This window comes from Apaloderma vittatum, unplaced genomic scaffold, assembly GCF_000703405.1.
Source record: "Apaloderma vittatum isolate BGI_N311 unplaced genomic scaffold, ASM70340v1 scaffold22770, whole genome shotgun sequence".
Lineage (NCBI taxonomy): Eukaryota > Metazoa > Chordata > Aves > Trogoniformes > Trogonidae > Apaloderma > Apaloderma vittatum.
In genome coordinates this window covers 21,864-45,388 of record NW_009696562.1, presented here as the reverse complement: position 1 = coordinate 45,388, position 23,525 = coordinate 21,864, and the positions used below count along the sequence as shown (strand labels likewise).

Genomic DNA, 23,525 nt, shown 5'->3' with positions numbered 1-23,525 from the left:
GGGGCAAAATGGATTTCTACTCCAGCTCACACTATTGAAGGGCTGATGAGCAAGTATTAGCAGGCAAGTCTGCCATAAACATCCGTGCGACCTCTTAGAAGACAACAATACAGCACAGACGTAAGCAAGAGCAAAACACTCTGAGAACAATTTGGTGTCACTGGAAGAAAACCAGTATGGACGCACCAGCTATTGTTTCTACCATCTCCTGGTGCATCTGAAACTTAAAGCTTCTACGAAGACTTAAGGACTTGAAGAGATCCAAGAGCAGGGCACTCCCCTCTGGCACAAAGCTGAGGATCCCCATCAACTGTGTGTCATGCCCAAGCACAGCACTTAATGGTCAGTCAAGATTTTGACAGACAGACCAACTCATAACAAGTTCAACATACCCTCAATGACCAGATTACTTTCTGATAGGTACTGGATCAATGAACTTTGTGGAGTGAGTGACCTTTTCTGCAAATCCAACAAAAATTTGTAAATCGCAGCTGTATCTCTACCCAAACAGCCCGAAGGAGAACAGTATTTACCTGATTAAGACAGTGCTGAAACTCATGACCGGCACCCACAGGGGACAGAACAAACTGACTACACCATTCTGCCATCAAAAACATGACTTTCAAGCCAGCAAGTAATGGCCTCACAGAAAACTTACTTGTCTCCATTGTCATCCTGGACAACAGTGAGATGGCGCTGAACAGCCAGCAGCATCTTCACATCTCCAGTTATGGCATAATCGAAGAGAGCGTTGCAGTGACGCTTGGCAAGCTGCATGGCCTTTTCCAGGAACAGACCATCTGCAACACAAAGTTTTGTCTTCATCAGTTCGGCTGTCTTCCTTGCAGCACCACCTTCTTTGAACAGGCATTTGTGTTGCCAAAGAAATACGAAGTGCAGAACACCAAGCGTTATTTACTGATTCACTGAAACAGGTTGCTAATTACTCCTGAGAGGTAAGGATAGAGGGAAATGAGTCCTCTGGAAATAAAACGAGGTGCACACTGAGCATTTTTTTTCCTGAGAGCAGTCAAACTGTGGAAGCTACCTTTGGCATCAAATTAATTCTATTAAGGCACACTTGTGTGTAATCAGAAAAAAGAGCAGCAACTTGGATTTACTTTAGACAGAAGCAGCATCTCAAGACTCTTGTCCATAGAGCACTTAAAAGAACCTCCCTTGCGGTTCTGAGTTGTTCAGTCTTGAGGAAACTGAGGCACAAGAAGCCTAAGTAACCTGTTGAATACTGCACAGAAACTCACAGAAAAGCTACAGAATAAATGCGGGGCTTTGTGCCCCCTCTCCGACTCAAATCATGCAGTCTCTCCTGCTTTACAGCACCAGCGCAGAGAGTCTGTTCACCTGTTTAAATTTCAGTGTTTACAATGCTTAGTATTTGTAGTACCTTAATTTTAGATTTATAAGATCTACACTGAAACTTCAAAAAGGAAAATTTGTCGTGGAAGAGAGGCAGAAGAGAGAAAGGGGAGGAAAGAAACTCATTTGTGGAAAAAAGTCACTCTAGCTGCTCTGTGGATACCTTTGTGGTTCTATATCAGTGAGAAACTAGCAAAAATGAAACAGATGAACTTTCAAACCACAGTCATCATTCTGGGAAGCAGTATCATCTGAAACCAGCCTGTATTTTGAACAGTTTCCTGTTTCTATAAAACCTTGTAAGGTTAGAAATTATTAAGAGCAAACATGTAAAACAGATTTTGGCATTTAAAGCACATATCAGCAGAGAAAACCCAGGACTTCCAGCTACACAAAACCAGGATTTTAGGCTGGGTCAGAAGTGTGTCCCTGAGGAACATGAACACATCCTTTCTGTAAGCCAAAGACTTACTCAGCTATCCACAAAGCTTATTCTTCTAGCCAATACATCGCCATGGTGTTCCTATGCTATATGCCCAGGCCAATACATTTATATTTGCTATCTCCCTCTTGACACTAAATAATAGCATTAAATGGATGTTATGTTCAGGATATATATCTGAGGTAAAGCAATTCAGTCTTTTCTCACTATTGACATTTCCAGAGACCAAAAAACTGGATGCTGAATCTCCCTGGTTTCCCATAGCAAGCACATCCTTTACTATACCACTAGCAAGCCTTTACTATACTACAGGATACCATCCTTTAGTCCAGTGTTCTAAACTGCAGTAGCTATTTCATGAAGACTGTTCTGCATCTATTCTGCTTGGAATTGTCTATTTTCATGTCATTATAACAGAAAAAGAAAAGAAATAGTCAACTTCCTCCCTACAACGTTCATTACTCGGCAACCAGGACAACAATTTAGGCCACTCCTTGGTAATCGTTAAATGGACATTATTATTTCTTCATATGTTGGCAAAAGATTTTGCTCTCTGAATCAGGCACAGGATTTATTGCAACCAGAACTGCAAACAGTGAGTTTTTTAGCTTTCCTCAGGAGCACTGTCTCTTTCTCAGGTCACAGGAAGCCACACCTTGGAGGTTTTCACAGCTACAGTCCATCTACTACACAACTTTGGTTTCCCAGGCCACAGTTCCTAGTGCTGTTAACAGCAAGTGTCACACAGGGCTGATAGGCACGAGACAACTGTGCCCTCTCCCTGACCAGGAAGGGAACAACAAAAGTGGTCTAGATCACTTTGTGCTTCAGAAAAGCCAAAACAAAAAAATTCCTTCCTGCTCAATTCCTACCACTAACATGTTTCTCTAGCCCAGATTTTTTTTTCTTAATTTTATGAGAAGCATGATTACTCAAATCCTTTAAAAAGCGACCACCAACTCCTTTAAAAAACAATCCAGGTAAAGGAAGTCTCATTATCTGGGGAAGGGTGATTTGTAGTCTTCATGTATTTTACAACTCCAATGGCTGAACCATTTCCACCGACTACTCTTGCCTTCCTCCTCTTTTGTTTGATGAATAAGACTTTGCTATCCAACAGTGTTATTTGACTGGGTATTTGTCACATGGGAACAGATACATTTACATTTTAAATTCAAGCCTTTAACGCTACTTTGCCTGCAATTTAACAGTAAAATTGCAGAGAAGAACTACTGCAACCATCACAGCAACATCCTTTTACTCATCCATTAAGGCCCTTCAAGTATCAAAAGCCAACTGCTGGACTGTATTCCACGTACCTTCACTGTTGTCAGTGTTCCTCATACAGGTTTATTGTAACGCAGCTTTAAATGTGCCCAGCTGGCTAAGCTATCTCTTCTCCTTTCGTGACAAGCAGAAGCTCAGTTGCCCAGTGGAAGATTATCTACAGAACTGTGGGTGGGGAGGGACCTTAGATTTGGGTGAATGGAATCCCTCCTGTTTCCTCCAGGAAGCATTATATATTCTGAGAACAGCAAGCTGAAGTTTATGGAGTTTCCAGGCCTTTAACAGCAGCTCTGCCTGTACTGCAGCTTGATCTATCCTAAACGCCTTTACTTGTTCACTTACCTGGCCACCTGCAATCTGCTTCATTTACTTCAGTTTTACAGGACAAAACAGCATCCTTCTCCTCCTCATTATCACCAGAGGTTCTGCACTCACTCCTCTCCATAGTTTCTGCTTTCACATCATGTTTCACGTCCCACTTGTCACTTTGTACATCAGAGCTCTTGCCATCTTGTCCAGCTGTGCTATTTGATAGTCCTTCAAACAAAAATTAGTATTGTTAGTATCCAATACTCTTGATTTTTTTATGCAAGTGATAAAGCTCAACTAGCCAAAACCATAAAGAACTCAATACAAAAATTTACTTGGACAGAGATGTTATCCTTAAACACTCGTGAATCATAACACTCCAGATGCCAACACACACGGGCAGACATAGCAATATAACTTGCTCCAAAGTGATGTTATGTTTCTGACAGTGTCTGCTTTAAAGATGAACTTTTATATGTATCGACAGATATACCTCTCTCTTTACGGTTACAAGACTGCAAGTATTCTCTGGAAATCTAGCAGAATTATTCAGACTTAGTTTTCTGACAAAAAATTCATCCCTGATACTTTGCAAATAACTACAGAGTACTCAACACAATCTTAAGAGGAATTTTCTAACCTTAATGATTCTATGAAGATTTGAAATTACTTTCCCATTTTAGGGAACCAAGAATGTCCTTATTCTTAATTTTTTCCACTGGCTTTTATGTTATTTCTCTGGGCTACTGTGTAGCACCAGACTGTGGCAACAAAGAAAGATACCTTTTTTCTGGTGTAGTCCTTGGCTCAGCACATTCAAGCAACTGAAGGGGCTGTTGCTTGAAACATAAACCAAAGCACATGAAGGGGTTTTAGGGACTACTTCTCCGGAGGCAGCAGTGTAAAGGAACACACACAACTTTTAATGTAGACTCAGAGAGAATAAAAGAGAAGCAGGGCAGTGTAACCTACACAAACCCCTTTGCTGCCAGAAGTTCTACAAAAAAGACTGATTCTAGGGAAAAAAAAAAAAGCCCTTCCCAGCACACTTAGCTAGACCTGTGTAACACTTCAGCTTATATTGTAGAAGAAAATAAAGCTGGTCAAACTCCATTCAACTGTTGCAAGAACGACATTTTTACTGTTACCATGTTTCATTCCAGCATTGGACTTTGTTGTGCCAGGGTGGAAATGCATCCCTCCAAAAGTAGAGTATCCGTATGAAGGATAACTGAACCCTAAAGAAAACAAAAAGATTAAGAATTAATGCAATTACACTCTAAAGCAATGAAAACACCATCTGGAAAAACACTGAATCTGAAGAACTGAAATTTTGTTTCCTACATACCTTCTTGCTTTATTCCATTGATTAAAAGAAAATTTCTAGACTGAAGGGAAACTCTCCCTGACACCTTCAAAAATCCAAAGAAATTCTAGATGGTTGGCTAATGACACTCCCTGTCTCAACATCCATAAGACCACACAAATGTAGTAGCACTAGTGTGCGTCATCTAAAACTCGTCTGTGATTTCAAAAGCTACCTCTACACTTTCAAAACATGATTACAACCGATTTGGACGCTGGTGTTATGTTAAAGAAATAAGGCTAGCAACACACACAATAATTTGAAAACTGCTGCTCTGTCCTCCGCTCTATTAAAAAAAAAAAAGAAGTTTGCAAAGAAAGGTACTGGGGTTGAGATGACATTCGCTGCTCTACAGGTTTTTAATGCTCTGCTTCAAGAATCACAGGAATGCTCTTATAATCCTTATGCAGATATGCTCCAGCTTCAACATATGGAACACAGTAGAAAGCTACTCTCTTCGCACTAACATGGTTAATTTGCCAAATTCCAACCCTGGTCCCAGAAACAGCTAAGAACTTCTTGAATTTTAAACACCCAAGATGGTACTTAGCTGAGCTGTCTCATGAATTTCAGTGCCCTTGAGGCCCTAGGAAGCAACAAAGCTGTGATGGACTCCTCACACAGACTCCCTCAACTAGCAAGGTGTTACCTGTGACTTAAAGCTTCAAGGAAGGAAAAACGTCACCTAGAGCCTTATATCCAAGTAGGAAGGCAAAGAGCTGATGAAATTTTTAGAAAATAAGGAGATGTTTGACTGAAATAAGTAAAACGAGGACCAAAGACAGGAGTGTTAGGTCAGTCATGTCTTGTGTACCCAGGAGATGAAATTCTCATCACGTTTTAAAAATCATATTTAATATCTGTCCTGCTCTCAAAGTAGAACCCCTTCCCCTCTTTGCCCAAAACTGCTGCCTTACCAGAGCCAGCACCACCACCTCCTGCTCCGTACATGCCGCCGCCTCCTGCACCACTGCCACCATAGCCATCAGAGAAGTTTGGCATGAGCTTCTGTCGTTTCCTTTGCACTTCTTCTTTATCTGAATTAGAAGGAATAGGCAGGATAAGGAGTCACTCTTACTGGCAACCACACAGAGAAGAGGATGTGCATGCAGACAGCATTACTGAAGGTTCCTAGTTTGTAAAGGAACATGCAAAGGGCTGTGGAAGAGTCAACTGTCTTCAAGCTCCAAATAACAGAACAAACTTCTACATGACGGAGCAGCAAGAATTCCTGTGAGAAACAAGGTAGTGCCAAGTCCCCGATGAGACCACCAGCATCGCTTAGGCCTGCGTGGTCCCTTCAGTTACATCAGCTCCCTTGTGCTCAGACTTGGAAGGAAATGTGCACAGATGTCTTAGGGAGCTCAGCGTTTCCTTCACTAGTGTCTCAGGTACTTAGAGCCCTGGAATTCAGTGGTCCCCAAATTCTTCCATGTCTAAGCCAAGTCATGAACCAGCATAAGTGCCCTGAACCACAAAGTTGTTCAGGAAAATTTGCCTTTGTGGAACATAAGCACAGGCTCTTCTACAAAGCAAATCTACTTCAGAAATGGACCTTTATCGAAGGGTCAGCAAATCATAAGGCACTTTGACTTCTGACAGTGCGGAGTACCTGCAGTGCCCTTTGAACTTCTGTGTAAAGGGAAGGATGGTAAGAAATGGTGAAAAAAATGTTTAGTTGAAATGATTTACCTAACTTATTAGAAAAGTCAGAAGAATAAAGACAGATTATTTTCAGGCAGGCCATAATACTGTCAAACCATGCTGAGCAGCAGCAGAAAAACAGTCTAAATGTTTTATAGTCTAAGTACAAAATAATACTTAGCCCTCTAAGAAGCAAAACATTAAGATTTAAAAGAAATATCCCAGTGGCTGAGGAAAGGGAAAATGTCATGACAGAAGCTACAGAAACAAGGATACAAACATTACACGAGTTAAAATCCAGTAGAACTGTCAAAGAAAGAACAAAATATCCTTCCATCATCAAACAATCTAATAGTTTTCAACAGCCATATGACAAACAAAATTTCATGCACAAGGCACATCAGTCACTGAATCAAATGACATAGCTGAATACATGAAACAGTACGCTAAAAAGTACAAGTGCATTATTTCCAGGCATATGTGATCTGTAAGTACACATGCATGCATGGGCCAGGCATACTCACACTGAGGAGGAGAGAAAATTCTAGAGAGCAATCTAGTCAGAGAAACAAACAAAAAATCCACATACACGTGTCTAAGTTTGTATGAACACTTGCAACAAGTGAAAAAACCAGTCCCTAAATGGTAATTTCATGACCTGGTTGTATAGGGGATTTGTCAATGCACCTAACAACATCGAATTAATTTTACTCCGTTAAGAGGCACAAAAGAGGTTTGCGTCAAATCTGGCAACTTTGCTCTGCAGTTGCACACTTCATTTTCCATAAAACACGTGCAAGAGGATCCTGAGATCATTACTCATACAAAATCCTTAAGCAACTCTGGAAGTTTTTATGAATGTATGCTTTCAGCTATTTTATTACAATTGGCGTAAAGTAGATTCACTTGGACGTCAACCACCACCTCTCTCCTCTATCTCCTCAGCTGTCCTTAGTCCATTACCACGGAAGGAAGCACATGTATTTTAAGGAGTTTAAGAGGGTATTGATTTCAACACAGCACTAAGTTAGGCACTGAAAACATGCAAGATTAGGGCTTAATAGTGTAATTTATAGCAGGTAAACTGTTAAACAGAGATTATTGTTTTAGAACAATGAAACATCAATTCTGACTTGCACTACAAGGCTTTTCCATATCATTAACACTGATACTTAAAACCAAGATTGCTGCTGCCATTCATGTCAAACATTTCAAATGTAGACTTTAAAGGGCTTTAAAGATCTGCTACCTAAACTTCTTTTCACAAACAACGAGGCTTGATGGTAGATGGAAAGAACTGCAAATTACTTTTTCCACCCGAAACCAACCAGTGTTTCGTTTAAGATTTCATACAGGAGTACTGTCAGTAAAATGTCCTCAGATATTATTTTGCAGAAACTCAGAGGAAGAGAGTGCCATCTACTGTAAGGACAGGCATGTGTGCACATAGGGTGATCCTGCTCTGGCAAGGGGGGTTGGACTAGATCTTTCAAGGTCCCTTCCAACCCCTGACATTCCGTGAGTCTGTGAACTTGCCTCAGTAGGGGAATGCTCACAGATTACAGCCTACCAGTCCAACAAAAACCCTCCAAATCCATTACAGAGCTACCACTTTTCATATTAGCTCTGCCTGAAACGAGGTAAATACACCATTTTCTAAAAATAACAGCGACCAAAAAAATCCAACAATTTCTATCTCATTATAAAGCATTTCTAGGGACTCTGAAGCTTCTGTTTCCAATAAGTAAAACAGGTTTAATTAATTACCTTTGATTTCTGGATAGTAGAGAAAAGGCTTTGGTTCACTTGTTTCTAGATCAGATTTCCGACGCAGTTGTACAAACACAGATGCCGGCTTTGTGATATTGACATCTCGATACTTGGGTGTTTTGAACACAATAGCAAACTGTGAAGGAAACAGCGATATGGACGTGGAGCATGGGTTTTTGACAACTTTGCTTTTACATTTGTTTTATTTTGTAGGAGTGAGTTCACAGCTTGGGAGGTAAAAATTCTTTGCAAAAGGCTGCTACAACAGTAAACTTCATTTTTAGTTTTCAGTTGTACTTTCTGAGTTCGAGTCCTAAAGCCTTTTGGGAAAGACAGAACTTCCACTCAGAGTATCACTGCACCACATGTTAGTGCTGCTTGTTTGTCCCCTCATCGTTTAGCACCTTTTCTGTGGCTCTCCCAGCATGTTCACAGGTGACAGCTTTTTATATAGCTTATCCCAATTTATACTGGTCTATGTTAAAGCAATGAGTATCTATCTCCCAGTTTCCTTCCACTGCATTCCTAACCTGCCTAGTTACCTGATGTATGTATTTAAAGAACAGTTAAGGATGTATTATTATAATCAGGAAGTAACCAAACAAAGAATAAGGTAGTACAGGATACAGATGCTTTCACTTAATTTACTAATTATAATATAATCCTAGTTTACAGAGATGAGAAAATCATTAACAAATGACAAATGCTGTTACTCACCTGCCTATGTACATCTGTAGGAGAAAAGTCTCCAAAGCCTTCCCACATACCTCCATTCTCATCCTCTTCATAGAAACGTATCTGAATATCATCTGCAAGGAGTGAAAGAAACACTCTTTGGGATGTCTGGGCATTTGTTTAACCTTTGACTAAGTTTATTTCAGATAAAAATCAACACGGTTACATTTTGGCAGTACGACATTATATGAATAATACATGAATTATCTTTTATCTATTTTATGAAAACATCATAAATAACTCATTTTTTTACATCAGTTTTAGATAAGCCTAATTCTGGTGACTTCACTGCACTTGCACTTTATTTACTGAGCAGTAAACGGAGAACTAGGTTCACTACCTCATCCTATTCTAGGGCTATAAAACATCCCAGAGGAGCTTTATTTGGAACAAACACGTAGGGAGGGGAGAACTTGAAGTGTGAAACGTAGAAACCACCCTCTCTCCTCCAACAGTTTCAGTTCAAAAAACTGTAGCAAAACCTGAAGTGCCACAGTTCAAGTTCCGCTTGCTGCTGGCAGAGTGCCACTCTGGAGCTGTGGCTCAGAGACACGGCAAGGGCGTGAGTGAGCAGCACGTCAGCAGTGATTCCTCATCCCCCAAACACAGCACAGGCCATAACCATGAGAGTTGGCTTCTGCTCCTCCAAACAAGTTTTCCTTCACTCGCTTTCTGTTTATTTATTTATATTTTTAGGAGAGGCTGGGAAATATCATGCTAGCATACTCCTTCCCCAGCAATCCTGGCGAGAAAAAACTAGAAAAAAACCCATTTTGTCTTAGGGCGGCTGACGCAGGACAGGCTTTTGGAGCAGACAGACAGACCGCTGCCTCTGATCCACCACCTGCTAGTCTCGAGACTCTGAACCACCACTTCCACTCCTGCTGTCCTGCATCAGTTCGTTCTGGCAGGAGGTTTCTGACAGCAATGAGGTCAGGGGAAACCCCAAACTGGCTGAGGGGAAACCCCATCTCAGGACTTCCACTGAGTCAGACACTTATTTATTTATTTTAAGTAAAAGAGTTGTGTTTCGTCTCAGTCCTCCCAAGAGCAGAGGGTATATACACTACTAAATGAAAACATTTTTCTTAAAGACCCTAAGAGCCCCCCAAACTCTCTTCTTTTTCCTAAGTGGTAGAAGAACTAAGAGGTGGAAAACAAAAACTTGTATTAACACAAAAATCAGTACGATTTTGACAACATGTGCAGAGACTGATCCCAAACAGGTGAGAACTGGGTACCAGCTCCACCATGCAGTCTACACAAGGGAGTCCCAGATACTACCTATAGCTGAAAATTGTGAAGGATTTCCCCTCACTCCCAGTTTTTAATTTTCAGTTCAGCCCAACCAACCACATTAACCATTATCTTCCTATCCAAAACAAAGCACCCAAATCCACACTGCCCAGTCTTGACACATTCATAGTCATGAGCCAAGATGAGTCTGTGAGACGTACCTGTTTACACTGACTAATCTCTACCATTCAAATATACATAAAAATGAAGTTACTAGCAACAGTGCCAAATACATTCAGTTCCCAGCCATAGTTAATAGTGAATGCTCACATTTAGTCTTTATAATTCAGAACTTCATAATAAACCAGAGACTTTAGAATAATCCAGAGTAGGTGTTAAGGAAGGGGAACACTACCCAGGATTCCCCACCCACAAAAATACCCAGAACATGGGCAAGGGCACAAATTTGAGAAGAACAAAAATGATCAGATGGTCTCTGAGGCAACGCCAGCTGAATCTGCTTTGCAACAGACTGTTTCAATTTATTCCTTTTCTGGACTGCTGTACTGACTTCCAGGAAGGCTGAGTGCTTACAAATCCTACTGCGCTGTCGGAGCAGGAGAATACTAAGGCAGCACAGCAGGCTTCACATATACTCCAGATGAGCACCCTGGTGTGCCTTATAGTACTCAAGACTCTTACCTTTCTGAACCTTGTCGCAGAGAAGGTAAATCTCTTCCCCTCCTGTTACACACCCTGCTGTTCTGTCCATTCTTACGATTTTCAAGTTGGAAGCATTGGGAGCTTCTATTGAAAGAAAAGATGAAAAAAATGCTTACTTTTGTAACAGTTTCAGATTTCAAAAAATCCCAGGACAACACACAGGAATGCAACACAAAGACAAGCCTCCATACAATCTATCTAAATTTGTCTGTTTATTTTTTTAATCCTGAATAAATCAACAGTTTTTCAACTGAAAGGCATAATCTTGTATTCTTTCTTGATGCTTTGTCCCCCGTCTCTTTGCTTTACAAATACTCATTATACAGGTGTGAGATAAAGTAATAGAACAAATAGAATCTGTATTTTTTTCTAACAAAAACGAAGATTCCTTAAAGATGCTGCTTGGAAAATCACCTGAGGCTCCAGACGAAAAGGCTGTGTTTTGTCATCCAGAAAATGCAGGTCACGTGTGCCGTAAGAACAGCAGACACAACGTTTTTCACTCAGTGATTATGTGCAAAATGGCTGTACCACATCACTACATTCCCCAATTAATAGCAATCAACAGCCTATATATTAGAACAGTTGCATTTAATACTTTTTCATCTAGACTTTGTCCTTAAAAAAATGATACTATAGACATGACTCTGACAAAGGAAAAAAAAAAAAAGGTACTTTTTCTGAGTCATTACAGAATGACTGCCAGGAACATGGTAATCCACAGCTACAGGGGGGAAAACTCAGGCAGCAGAAACGGTTCAGGTAAGATGAGTAAGTCTAATTGAGAAGCACAAGGGAAAACAAGAAATTAAAAGATTCATCTAGCAAAAAGGGGGATGTAACAGAAGTATAAAAAGTACTGACAGGTCTAAAGGAAATGCATTGAGAACTCTGGTTTTATTAGTCTCACAAAACGAGGACAAGCAGATGTCCATAAAAACTGAAAGGTGTCAAATGCTCAACAGGGCTGAAGTAAAAAAAATATCTTTTTCTCACGTCCTGCATGACAAGGCTTTGTCATAAAAAGCCACTGAAAAGTTTGCAAAATTCAAGCGCTTCTTATTAATATAACAAGAAATAAAATATAAAGGGCAGGATTAAACATGCTAATAGCAAAACAAACCATTCCTTTATGGCTTACATCACCATCTATTAAAAACCAGAATGACACCAACATGTGCTCAATAGACATGGTGCCAATTATCCACGGGCTACTTATTTGTTATTGATCAAATAACAGGCAAGCAGCAGCGCTAGATGAGTCTACGTGTAGCAGCATCTACGTATCACTTTTGTATGTACAAAAATTTGCCCCTTATTAAAAAGTAATTAAAGCCTAATATACTTACTGCTGTCATATATTGCATCTGATATAACAGGATCAAGCTTCCGTGTGAAACTGCCATTGCTGTCAGGGAGAAAGGCTGTAAACATGAGACGCACCACGCTGAGATCCATTTCTTTAGTCTGCTGTACAGCTGCCTGACGAATGATTTCTCTCTCGCGTTCTGCAATCGGTAAGTAGACAGATGACTTAACAAAACACAGAAAGCATTTTCCAAGCATGACTATCAAAAGGCACCAATAATGAGGAAATGTTTTCGTTCAGTATCCGTCAGCTTCTCTTTTTAAGCAGAGAGGAGCCGATATTCACAAGATACTGCATTTATCTTGCAGTTTAAGCATCAGATGTTATTTAAGATAATGTATATAATTAAGAGACACGCAGAAAATTACTATTTTCTGCTCTCAGTTTATAGAGGTTGTGCAAAGGCCAAAGGCCACCACGAAGGACATTGGAATTCCTGATACTAGACTGATAAAGTGAAGGCTGACCACTGAAAGCAATGCCAATCACAGGTTCTACAGGGATGGGTGAAACGCAGCTGAATGAAACAGTATTCTCAAAAGAAGGTCCCCAAGTTATTAAGGATATTGTGTCTCGCAGCAATAGTGCAAAATGACTCTATTTATCAGCTTATCAAACAGGATAAGATCAATGGAATTTAGATGCAGAGGTTGCTACAGGCAGCTATAGAAGGAAACTGCTTCATTCTCATGTGTGTGTTGACAGCAAAGACTCTTTCAGATTCCCTAACACATGGCAACAACACACCATTCAAAGCACATAGCCATAGGCTGTTTTCGTACTCAAGGCTTTTTTCTGGTTAAGGATCTGTGTTTTCAGAAGCTAAACCTGTTTTTAGTAAAAGACCTAGGAAAACCAGCCATCATTTCCACCTACCAGTTAGCTGTCTGTCTCCGCATCCTTCTGCCTGCAGATAGCCAAGTTCAGGATGCACCAGGAGCCCGGGGTTGTAACCTTTTTTGCAAGCATCTATCATGCGCATTTCCAGAGTTTCAAACACTTTCTTCTTTGTGACATGAAGTATTCCAAGATTTGCGAACCTGCCGAATTTTGATCGAGGGAAATATTTTTTCTTAGATCTTTGTCCCAAACCCGCCGCAGGCAGTCTCCCTCTTACCAGAGGCAGCCACACATCCACAGTCGATGGAAGGACTCTATAGGCGTACTTAGGCACTATTAATTCTTGAGGGGATATTTTCCAGCAAGAAGAATTCTGCCAAGCTTACAACGCACATAAAATGTGCACCATTATATGGCAGCAACTGGGATTTTCCCATGCCGTAAGCAGCATTTCTCTATCTGGTTTCAGACTTAACACTGTGCAAGCAACTTACAAAACATTCAAAAATCTGGCTGTTGCACTTTGTTTGCTCTGTTTAGGCAATGACATTTAATATGCCATTCTATGTGGTACGGAGAGCAACTGCTCAGAATAAGCCCCATTCATCCAAAAATGATTTGGAGAGCAAGCTAAGAAGCTAAAACCAGTGCAAAATGTTTTAAGCAAGGCTCTGGACATTCAGCAAGGCCCTTCAGGCATCTATTTGAATGAAAACTTCCATAATACAAGATGTGCTTTTGTAAAAATCTCCTGGCACATTTAAAAAACAATTATATCTGGAAGTATGAAAACAAGACAATAACTCAATTTTCATGTGGGTCAACTGAGGATAAGAAAGCTGTTTCTAAACATCTGATGAAAAACAAGACAGGTTAGAAAATGAGCCAAACTTTTCAAGATGAAAAGGAGCATTTCAAATAAAGCTATTTAAATTGTTGTGCTTGGTAAAGTTAGTGCACTGGGCTTGGACATCAAAAGTTACAGTTTAAAAGAATCTCTCCCTCTCCCAACCTTCTCAGCTTTTTAAACTCCATCATCTTCACCAACAAAGACATTCTTGAGATCACAGAACTAAAACTCACAGCCAGCATGAAACCTGATCTAAGCCTGAAAACGTAGACAGCAGCCTCAACCCCATTTACTGATATAAACAATTATTCTTTTAAATTAAACACGAACAGACCAACTACAATTTCACTACAATCTTAGTGCTTTAAACTTAAAAAGTTCGACTCATTTAGTATTTTCATGTTTATACGTGTCTTGCATTAATTTCAAATTTACTAACCCCATTTTCTTAACGCTTTTCTCTTGACTATATTGCTATTGCCAGATTTCAGCAAAAGTAAAATATTTACCAAAATGGTAACAAAAACTTCTCTTCAGGAATGTTACAGTCCCTTCTCTTTGATTGAAATGACTTACATTTTAAAGAATGGGTTTAGAATACAAATTTGGACTGCACACCAAGAGATGGAAAGTCTACAAATTCTAAGTGAAAATTATTTGCTTAAACCTATTCAGCTTGCTTAGAGTAAATACTACAGCAGTAAGCAGAAACCCCATTTATTTTTCTATTTAAGACACAAACAAAACACGCAGAACAGAGCATGAAGACTAGTGCTCCACTTAGCTGCCTCTTAGTAGTATTTTTGTACTGCTTCTGACAGTGTCTACTTGATTCTCTCTCCCTCAGCCAAGCTTTACAACTGAGTTGACAAACTTACCCTACAACCATATCTTTAGGTCCTGCATTAACTGTGCACACTCCATCTTCACAAAATTTACCCACCAAGCTGTGAGCATGTAAGTGGACGTATTTCCCATTAGTAACTAACTGGACAATTACTTTTGCGGGTCCAACATAATTGCAGATCTGTAAATAAATACAAAAAAAAAGTGGGTTTGTTTGTTTGTTTATTTGTGGGTGTTTTTAATTCCATCTGGGTATTTTCTGTTAGCTAAGTACAGTTGAGCTTATAGGAGGAATCTGTATGCAATTCCTCGTGAAATACAAATGACAAACTAACCGTACCGCATCATCACAAAGCCAACACTTGTTTCATAATGTTATGTGGCATACAAATGGCAAGAGTAGTGACCAAAAAAATTAAGAAGTAAAGCAAAGCTGAAGGAAAGCAACACTTTGTTTCCCAAATCGTGAATCTCAGTTTTACATTCTGGCCAGTGACTCCACATTTCTCTTCTTAAATTTCCGTTAGTACACTAAATTCACAATAAACATTGTTACATGCTAAGAAGCATGCAGAAAATGTTCACATTGAAAAAAAAAAACAACCCCGAAACACTCAACCTTGCATTCCTTCGCCTAATTTTAAAACACTTATTTTAAATATTATGATTGTTTTAAAACATTTTGGCCTTGCTACAATGACTCTTCAGATAGAGATTTTAAAGTGAATTAATTCTCCATTCCTAAGTATTTTGTTAGTTCCATATGCTACATCAACACATATTACCCAGTTCAGTAAATAATTCCCTTAGAGGTACATGAGGATATGTCCTAAACCCTCATCTAGGATGTTGCAGGACTGGAAGTGTGATAAACTGGGTGCCTTAATATAGCCAACTCTGGAGGACTACAAAGGTTTTTTTCCCCTGTTATAGTTTCCAATCCCCATACACTCTTTAATAGCTTTTAAAGTTGTGATGTCAAGTAATGCCTCAAAACCAAACCTAAAATTACTAATAATATACCATATTGTTAAGCTATTTGCTTTACATATATTTAGAACTTTATTTTCCTTCTTCACAAGTAACTCTCTTCAAGACAGTTATCGGATACGCACAACTTTCAAATTATGTTGCATATAAAATTATCCAACCTTAAAAAAAGCAAACATTACCTTCCCTTCCAATTCACTTAATTAACCCTTTTATCAATGTTGGGGTTTTTTCCCTCCTCTTCTAATTTTTCTTCTAATTTCCCTTGGGCAAAGTTCTTTGTATTACAGCATCTTATAGATCTAATCAACCAAGGAATTAAAGGATCACGATAAACATTAAAGTGATGAATCAGTGATGAACTGAATACTTAAGGTTATATTGTTGATAAAATGCTGATAACCGGGGATTGCCGCGATTTTACCATATTACTAAGTCCTGCTCGCTTCCTTCACTCCAGTTAACCCCTCTCTTGAACCCATTCCATCACAGCTGAAACACTCTGCATAAGTACAACGTGTGCCCTCCCCGCCTTCCTGTTCACCGCTAAAAGCAAAAAAAATAATCCCAAATATGAAAAAGCTGTTCCAAGATGAACAGGTGTGCAAAAGCTCTAATTACTCACTGTCTGCTAGTTAACTGCATAATACCGTATTGATGTGTATTTTACAAGCAGCAGTTTCTAAAATACTAAACATGGGGGACTCATGCTTCCCTCCTGCTTCCAAACTGTAATCCTTCCCGGACTGAAGCAATATGGAGATGCAGAATAACCACTGCCTCACCACTTCTGCCATTTACCAGCAGTGCCAAAATGCAGGGATCCCTATGTAACTTCCAGAAAGTCATCTGAAAATAAAAAGGATTGTGCTCCATGCTACATGCCACCACCGCTACTACAATTAACTATACAAGAGGCGAACTTAAAAAAAAAATAAAAATTCATTTTTGATCCCTCACAAAACAAACCTATCCCTGCCATAAAGTTCTCAGTGCATCTACAGTGTTATATTCGCTATGAGTAACAGGCATGTTCTAGTATCGCATCAGGAAAGTTCAAAACAATCCCTCATCAGCTGTAGAAACCACCGTGAAACTGTAGGTAGGACTGCTCCCCGTCAAGGACTTTCCAGGCTCTGAAAGCAGAACATGTAACTGCAGTGGTAACCAGATTGCAATCTCGCCCTGTTACTCAGCTCAGCATGATCTTTGTAGTCTCTCTCAGGGGAAAGAACCAAGAGAGTTCTTAAAACGTACTACCTTATGTAGGTCATAAGGCAAGAAAGGACTATTTTTGTCATCCAGTTGGATGTTCAATGCTGCAAAGGCTCCAGAATGTCCCTGAACTGCTTCCTACCCATATTTCTTATGGACTTCCCCACTTGATTTTGAGATAGCCAGGTTATCTCAGTGTCCAGCAACGTAGCCTCAGTGGTTAAATATTCTCATGTACCATATATTAAGTCTGAAATAATTTTTCAGCATCTTTGAATCATCGATGCTACAATTTCAGAATAATGAAAAATATATTCTGGCACTAAGATATACAACCAACCACCATCTTCTACACAAGAAGTTAGAGACCACTGTCAAAGGCCTTAAAAGCTTAACTGTGTATTATAACGGTACACATCGACAGAAACCTAAAGATGACAGTGTGGACACAAAAACATATATCCAATATGAGAGGGAGGTAGCATGTGGGTGCCATACTGCTCAAAATCAGAGCTCTGATCTGAAAAAAATAGCTGCTGAACTTCAAATTAAAGATAGGGGAGAAAACAGAAAATACGGAGTTCCTGGGAAGAGCATAGCTGTAACACTTGATTACATCCTGTATCGAAGCAGCAATTCCATTGATCTAATCTGATGAAGTAAAAACGCTGTAGGCTCACATTTATCTGCTGTTTCTGTTTGAGAGATTTGTCTGAGAGATTAAAAGGACCCTGTGTACTTGAATCAATTTCAAAACAAGAGCTGAACGTTTTTTCAGTTATTTCACATCCTCCTGCAACGCAGACCCCAGCCAACTTGTTATAGTTTCTGTAACTTTACAAAACCTTTGTAAAGCAAGTTTTCCTACTTCAAAGATGTTTTTTCCAGTTACTCTTAAAAGCAAGAAGTGAAACCAACTGGTCAACGACAAAAAGCAAATGATGGAAAAGATCACGTCGAACCTACAAAGCCAGCAACTACAAAAATATCTATTTCTCTTTCTAATCACTTTGTTGTAGCAACCACAGCCCCAATCCTGCCTAACCTTCAGAGCGTGGCCAGTGCTGTCCTCGACGCACACGTGCAAGAAGCACTTACCATGAGGCATCGCTCACTCTTTATGAACAGTATGTATTCACAGAATGGCATCTTTTTCTTTTTCTTTTTTTCAGTTGCTAGCTTACAACAAAATATTTCAGATGTGGTACAAACCATTTAGGCAGCTGAATACTTAGAGGTCCAAGAATAAGCAACACAAAGTGATTTAAATCAATGGGAGCTGAAGATGTCCTGATCCTCTGCATGTGAGGTCACTTTCATGAAAAAAATAGAGTCATGTGCTCTGCTTCAGGAGCCCAACTAAAAGGGACTTGGTGCCCCATATTCAGCCAAATTAACCTTAACAGTAAAAAGCACAAATGTCCCCAAATTTCGCTTTGGCTGAAGGGTTCAGTACAAGTTTTTAGGAGGGGTATACAGATTTGTAACAAAAGGTCTACTCATTCTTGTTTCATGCTTTTTCCTTAATTCAGCTGTTAAATGAATTTTTAACTTGCAATCAGTGAGCTATCACTCTACAATTTAAGTCCTATGGGGTAGGCAAGCAAATATGCTGCTCCCTTCTTCACTGCGAAGGCTCACCAAAGTAACTTGACTAACTTTCCATAAATTCCCCTCCTGACCTAGAAGTAAGTGCCAAAATCCCCAGTTTCAATGAGAATGCTTATCTCCTAATCGAGGTATAATTTAGGATAGCCCCAGGACATGACTGCATGGGCAGTTCTCCTGTTCGGTGTGCCTAACTGGTGCATGGCTTCGATTCTCAAGCTGAACCACACAACGAACCGACCGCACAATGAACCAGCCACACAACCACCACTCTTTGGTGGAGTGATGGTGCTCGGTAGCTTGGGTGCAGCTCTGAGCCATTGGTTACTCAAGTCTCTGGGCTGGAGATGATTTACATCCAGCTCAGAGAGAATAGGCAGCTCGAGTTTGCAGCCACCCACGTAGATTTGCCCCCAAGGAGATGAAAATTCAGGACATTTCCTTCACACCACTATTTTCAGTAAATTCTTTTCACACCCAAAACTGGATCAAGTATTTCAGTGTAAAATATGAATATGCCTACACTAACATCGGTAGGCAAGATCAGGACACACGTGGTAAACACGTAAGAAGGCCAGTGGAAATTTTCTGGGCAAGTTTTCTCACAGTTTTTCAAATACATAAAACCAAGCAAATTATAAATAAAAAAAAAATTAGAACGTTAAGTAAGCTGATGATAGTATTAGACAATCCAGCTTTATTCTTTCTTCTTATACCATTGATGGCGTTGTACCCTGGACAAAAAGCTAATGATGAATAAGCAGCTCAGAAGCTTTGACTTCAACTGTTCTATAGATAGCCAAATTTTCCAGCATTGCATTGCTTACACTAAGCAGATGAAAATGAAATTTAAATGAAGAATTTTAGATGGCTTCCTACTGTGATCATGAAATTTGTCATTAAATGTAACTTCATTATAACACGTTTAGTATCTAATTCTGTGCTTTCCGTGACTATATGCATTTATATAGAATCCTCTGAAAATGTAAGATGTTTTGTACGTGTTATTAGAATTACTATTAGCAATGACAGTTAAACAAAGAATATAATTCCAGAAACCATAAAGATTAACTAATCTCATTTTTTATATTAATAGAAAAATACTACTGTTATGTAGACTCCATTTGCCATGACTATTTTAAATCAATTCCACCTTGCTGGCCAATGCAGATTTGCCTCAATTGTAAAGACTGGCACTGCAGAACTCCTACATTAACTCCTGACCTACACCATCTCCCAATATACTATACAGGAGGCAGTTAAATATGTAATTAACTGCCAAAACATCTTGCTTAGAGACACAGCACTCCAGCCTTTGAATGAAAGATAGATCTTGATGCGTTCCAGCTCAGCTACAAGTTAAGAACTGGGTGGAAGAAAAAAAAAAACAACAAAAAAAGGTGAGGTTTAACAGTTCACATTATACAAGAGGTCACATCAGATAAATGTGTTTTCTTTTGGCCTTCAATCTGTAATCCTACCAAAAGGGAATAGATAGACTGCAATACTTTTTTGTGCACTGAAGATGTCTTATTTTCAGGATATGCCATGGTAGCTACTGGTAAATTCTACAGCTTTCTGTGCAGAGTTGGCCAAGCAGAAGAAAGATCCCAATGTGCACTGCACTGTCCACACCATGGCCAAGGTTTAAAGATCTGTCACAAAAACTCCTTTTTACTATACGGACAAAGCACAATGCTACTGTCCTTTCACAGAACCGTCATCAACCAATGGAGGTTTTATGGTGAAAGCCTTGGCAGAAGAGTGAAAAAAAAATATCAAAAATCTCAAAACAAAACAAAAAAAACCCCAATGCAATAAAAAAGTAACAATCTTCAATTGTGCTCATCTCAGTTACGACAAGGTGAGCACCCTTTGACAAAACACTGAAGAGGCTTACAGGAAAAGGTGTGAAACACTTCTGTCTTTACTGGCACCACTTCAATCAAGAACAGGCACTAACAAGCAATGGCCTTGAGGAATTTACTTGTTGTGTTCCTTTGCCAGCCTCTCCCAGCAGGTGTTGCCATGTGGGGATTTGTACTATAAAAACTCCAGATGCACACAGTAGCACAAGAGGGAGGGAGGGGAAGGGACACACGTGTGTGTGTGTGTGTGTGTGTAAGCTTTAGATGAAATTAAAATTTGATGATCAATGAAAACAGAAGGTTTGATGGAAAGCCAAAGAACATTTTACTCTCTAGTTTACTCAGAGAAATTCCATTTCCTTCATAACTCCTCACTGAGCATGTCCTTGTCATGCTACTGTGCGACCTCTAACACCTTTATGAAGTGTCACTTGTATTATTATCAATACAGATTGGTCCGGAATCCAAAGATCAATTGAGGTAAATTATTTTATATCTGAACATACCAGTGAAATTTCATTCATTAGTTCATCATTACTGTCACAACAGGAAAGGGAAAAGCAAGCCGATCCTTTGCCTGGGCTAGTAATTTTTCATCAGAGTTTTGCAAGGGTACACGAAATCGGCTTTCCCAGCCTCATCTCAATTCGCGAGACTAATCCCCTAGGGTATCTCAGCCGATGCTGATTATTTTCCACTGAGTCATGCTCATTCTGGTTCATTAAGAAGATGCAACTGTTCCAAGCTCCAGCCTTTCTCAGGAACTGCGGAGAAAGCTGAGGAATGGCAAACACCACGACAGAGGCTGACTGCATTTCACTCTTCCCTCCCCTCCTCTCTGTAAAGATGGGAGTAAGAGGCAAAACCAGAATTAAAATACATCAGCTCTGCTTCTCATGAGACAATCTCTAGTGCAGTAGTTCAAAGAGGTGATGCAATACCAAGACTAAGACTTTGATTAAGTTAAAAAAAAATCCTGAAAAGACACAGTGTACGTTTTCCCCACTTCCCTGGAAAAAGACTTTGCTGCGAGAACAACAGGCAAAGGCAGTTCTTCTCTAATCCTAGAATGATTAATCACCACCGTTAAAATCTTCATATTGTGCTAGCACAGAATGTCTCTTTGATTAACATCCTTGATTTTTTTCCAGGGAAAAAAGCCCCAAAAAGCATTCATCAAACACCTGAACATAATGCTGCTCTTATTAAAATGAGAACTTTAGCTTCCTTTGACTTTAAACAAATTAAGTCCTTAAGAACTGCCTATCCTAGAGATATCGAATAAGGAGTAACACAAACAAAAAAAGAAGGAAAATTGGTAAACAGCATTTTAGAGTGAAGTGGAATAGCTGACCAGATTCATGTTTTGCAGTATGCTAGAAGTGGAGTAATTGGGCAGCTTATGCCTTGTTTTGTGCTAAATCTGCACCTTAAAGGCAACGAGGTGGTAGGTGCAGGAAAGCTTACTGCTCAACTGCTCCAGATAAATCCAGGGCCAGAATAACTCCACAAATCTGAAGACAACTTCCTTCTCAAAATCAATTACATTCTGAAAGTTGGGATTGAAATGCAGTCAGTCTTAAGTAATTTCATACAAATTTCTGTTGATATGCAGTAAGGTTCCATACACATACATACCATGCACGCACTCAGTTTGCAAAATTAATGATTTGTGTACCTACTTTCACCTGAGGGTATGATTTTTTGTTCTTTTCACTAGAAGCACCAGGAAGTCCACCATGTGAGGGCCCTTCACATACATATCGGAAACGAAACCCCCTCTGTGGAAATAAAGGTAAAGAAACTTGAAAGCTGTTTAGAAACAAAACTAAAAAATAAAACAAGAAACCCCAGCACACACACACACGTGACCATGCACACACACAGACTGAAAAGTTACAGCTGTTCATCCCTGAAATGCTGTCTGAGTGCTAGTTAACAAAGCACCACTGAACTCGAGCCCTGGAGAAACTGTTCTATTTTCACTCTTACCCACAGCTGCAACCTCAAATTTTTCTTTCAGTAGGTGAACACAGTTTGAAGCAGAGATCTATTTATACCCTCAAAACAAGACAGAAATTAAAGCACAGACAATGCAAGAACAGATACTCTCTCCCATGACTGCTGCTAGGTAAGTTGAAGCCAATAATAATGAAGAGAATCCAAAGCATCATAAAGAAAAGAACCGGGACAAAACAGAAATACTTCTTCCTTCGGGGAAGAGAATGTGAAAGCGGTATCTCAGAGAGGAGTCCAGAAACAGCACAAAAGCTTCAGGGGACTTTGAACAGCTGGATTTTTGTCTCAGCTACATAGATGTCTGAAAAGGGAACTGCATCTAAGGAACTGCAGGATATTAGCAATCACTTTAAGAGTACAGCTGTCCATTTATTTTGTTTTTATTTATAGGAAATAATACCCCCTTTCCAGAGTAGTCTATAAAGCACAAAAGATGCAAGTCTTAAGGAAATGTAACTCTACTTAAGAACATTACTTCATGTGGCCCCCAACTTTGAATACTTTCAGATCTGCTCTCCAGTCCTGCAATTTCTGGCAAAATCTCCATCTTACACAGGCTCCCCGTGTCTGTCCAAGCAGCACCGGCTCATGTTGTATCCTCCGTCAATAGTCATTCAGCTTCTTTCTAATAGTCAACAGTTCTGAATTCAAAGTCTCTATGAGCTGACAGTGAACAACACAGTTCAAAAATTAAATGTAAATGTACATTTGTTCAGACACTGATCGGACAATGTAACTGATCCTTAAGCATATATTTCCCTTCCTATGGAGAACTGAGTGACCAACTAAGTGCCCAGCTATGATGAGCCTGAACTCAAGTTGTCCAAAAGGCAAAGCAACCTCTGCAGTCACAACACATGAGACAACCCAGCCTCTCTTTACCTCTGTGCCTTCGACCTAACAGAGCCAGCAGCCATCTGTGTGGCCTTCCCCAGTCTCTTGCCCTTGCTATCCTAGCTATGTTCTCACACATCCAGTCTTACTCCCCCCCAGCTGTCTCTCTGCTCAGAAATGATCACAAGCACAGCACT

General features: G+C 39.7%; 1 protein-coding gene across 1 annotated transcript in view; it reads right to left on the bottom strand.

Moving 5' to 3' along the window:
* The window catches only part of NFKB1 (nuclear factor of kappa light polypeptide gene enhancer in B-cells 1), a 45,899-nt gene that overhangs the window by 12,224 nt on the left and 10,150 nt on the right, over window positions 1-23,525 (bottom strand). Inside the window, exons 4-14 of the mRNA XM_009875470.1 lie at window positions 22,158-22,256; window positions 14,827-14,975; window positions 13,135-13,298; window positions 12,239-12,397; window positions 10,869-10,973; window positions 8,913-9,004; window positions 8,193-8,331; window positions 5,699-5,818; window positions 4,564-4,653; window positions 3,449-3,643; window positions 659-800 (exon numbers count right to left, since the gene is read on the bottom strand). Coding sequence (XP_009873772.1) covers window positions 659-800; window positions 3,449-3,643; window positions 4,564-4,653; window positions 5,699-5,818; window positions 8,193-8,331; window positions 8,913-9,004; window positions 10,869-10,973; window positions 12,239-12,397; window positions 13,135-13,298; window positions 14,827-14,975; window positions 22,158-22,256 — 1,454 coding nt within the window. The remainder of the gene's footprint in view (window positions 1-658; window positions 801-3,448; window positions 3,644-4,563; window positions 4,654-5,698; window positions 5,819-8,192; window positions 8,332-8,912; window positions 9,005-10,868; window positions 10,974-12,238; window positions 12,398-13,134; window positions 13,299-14,826; window positions 14,976-22,157; window positions 22,257-23,525) is intronic.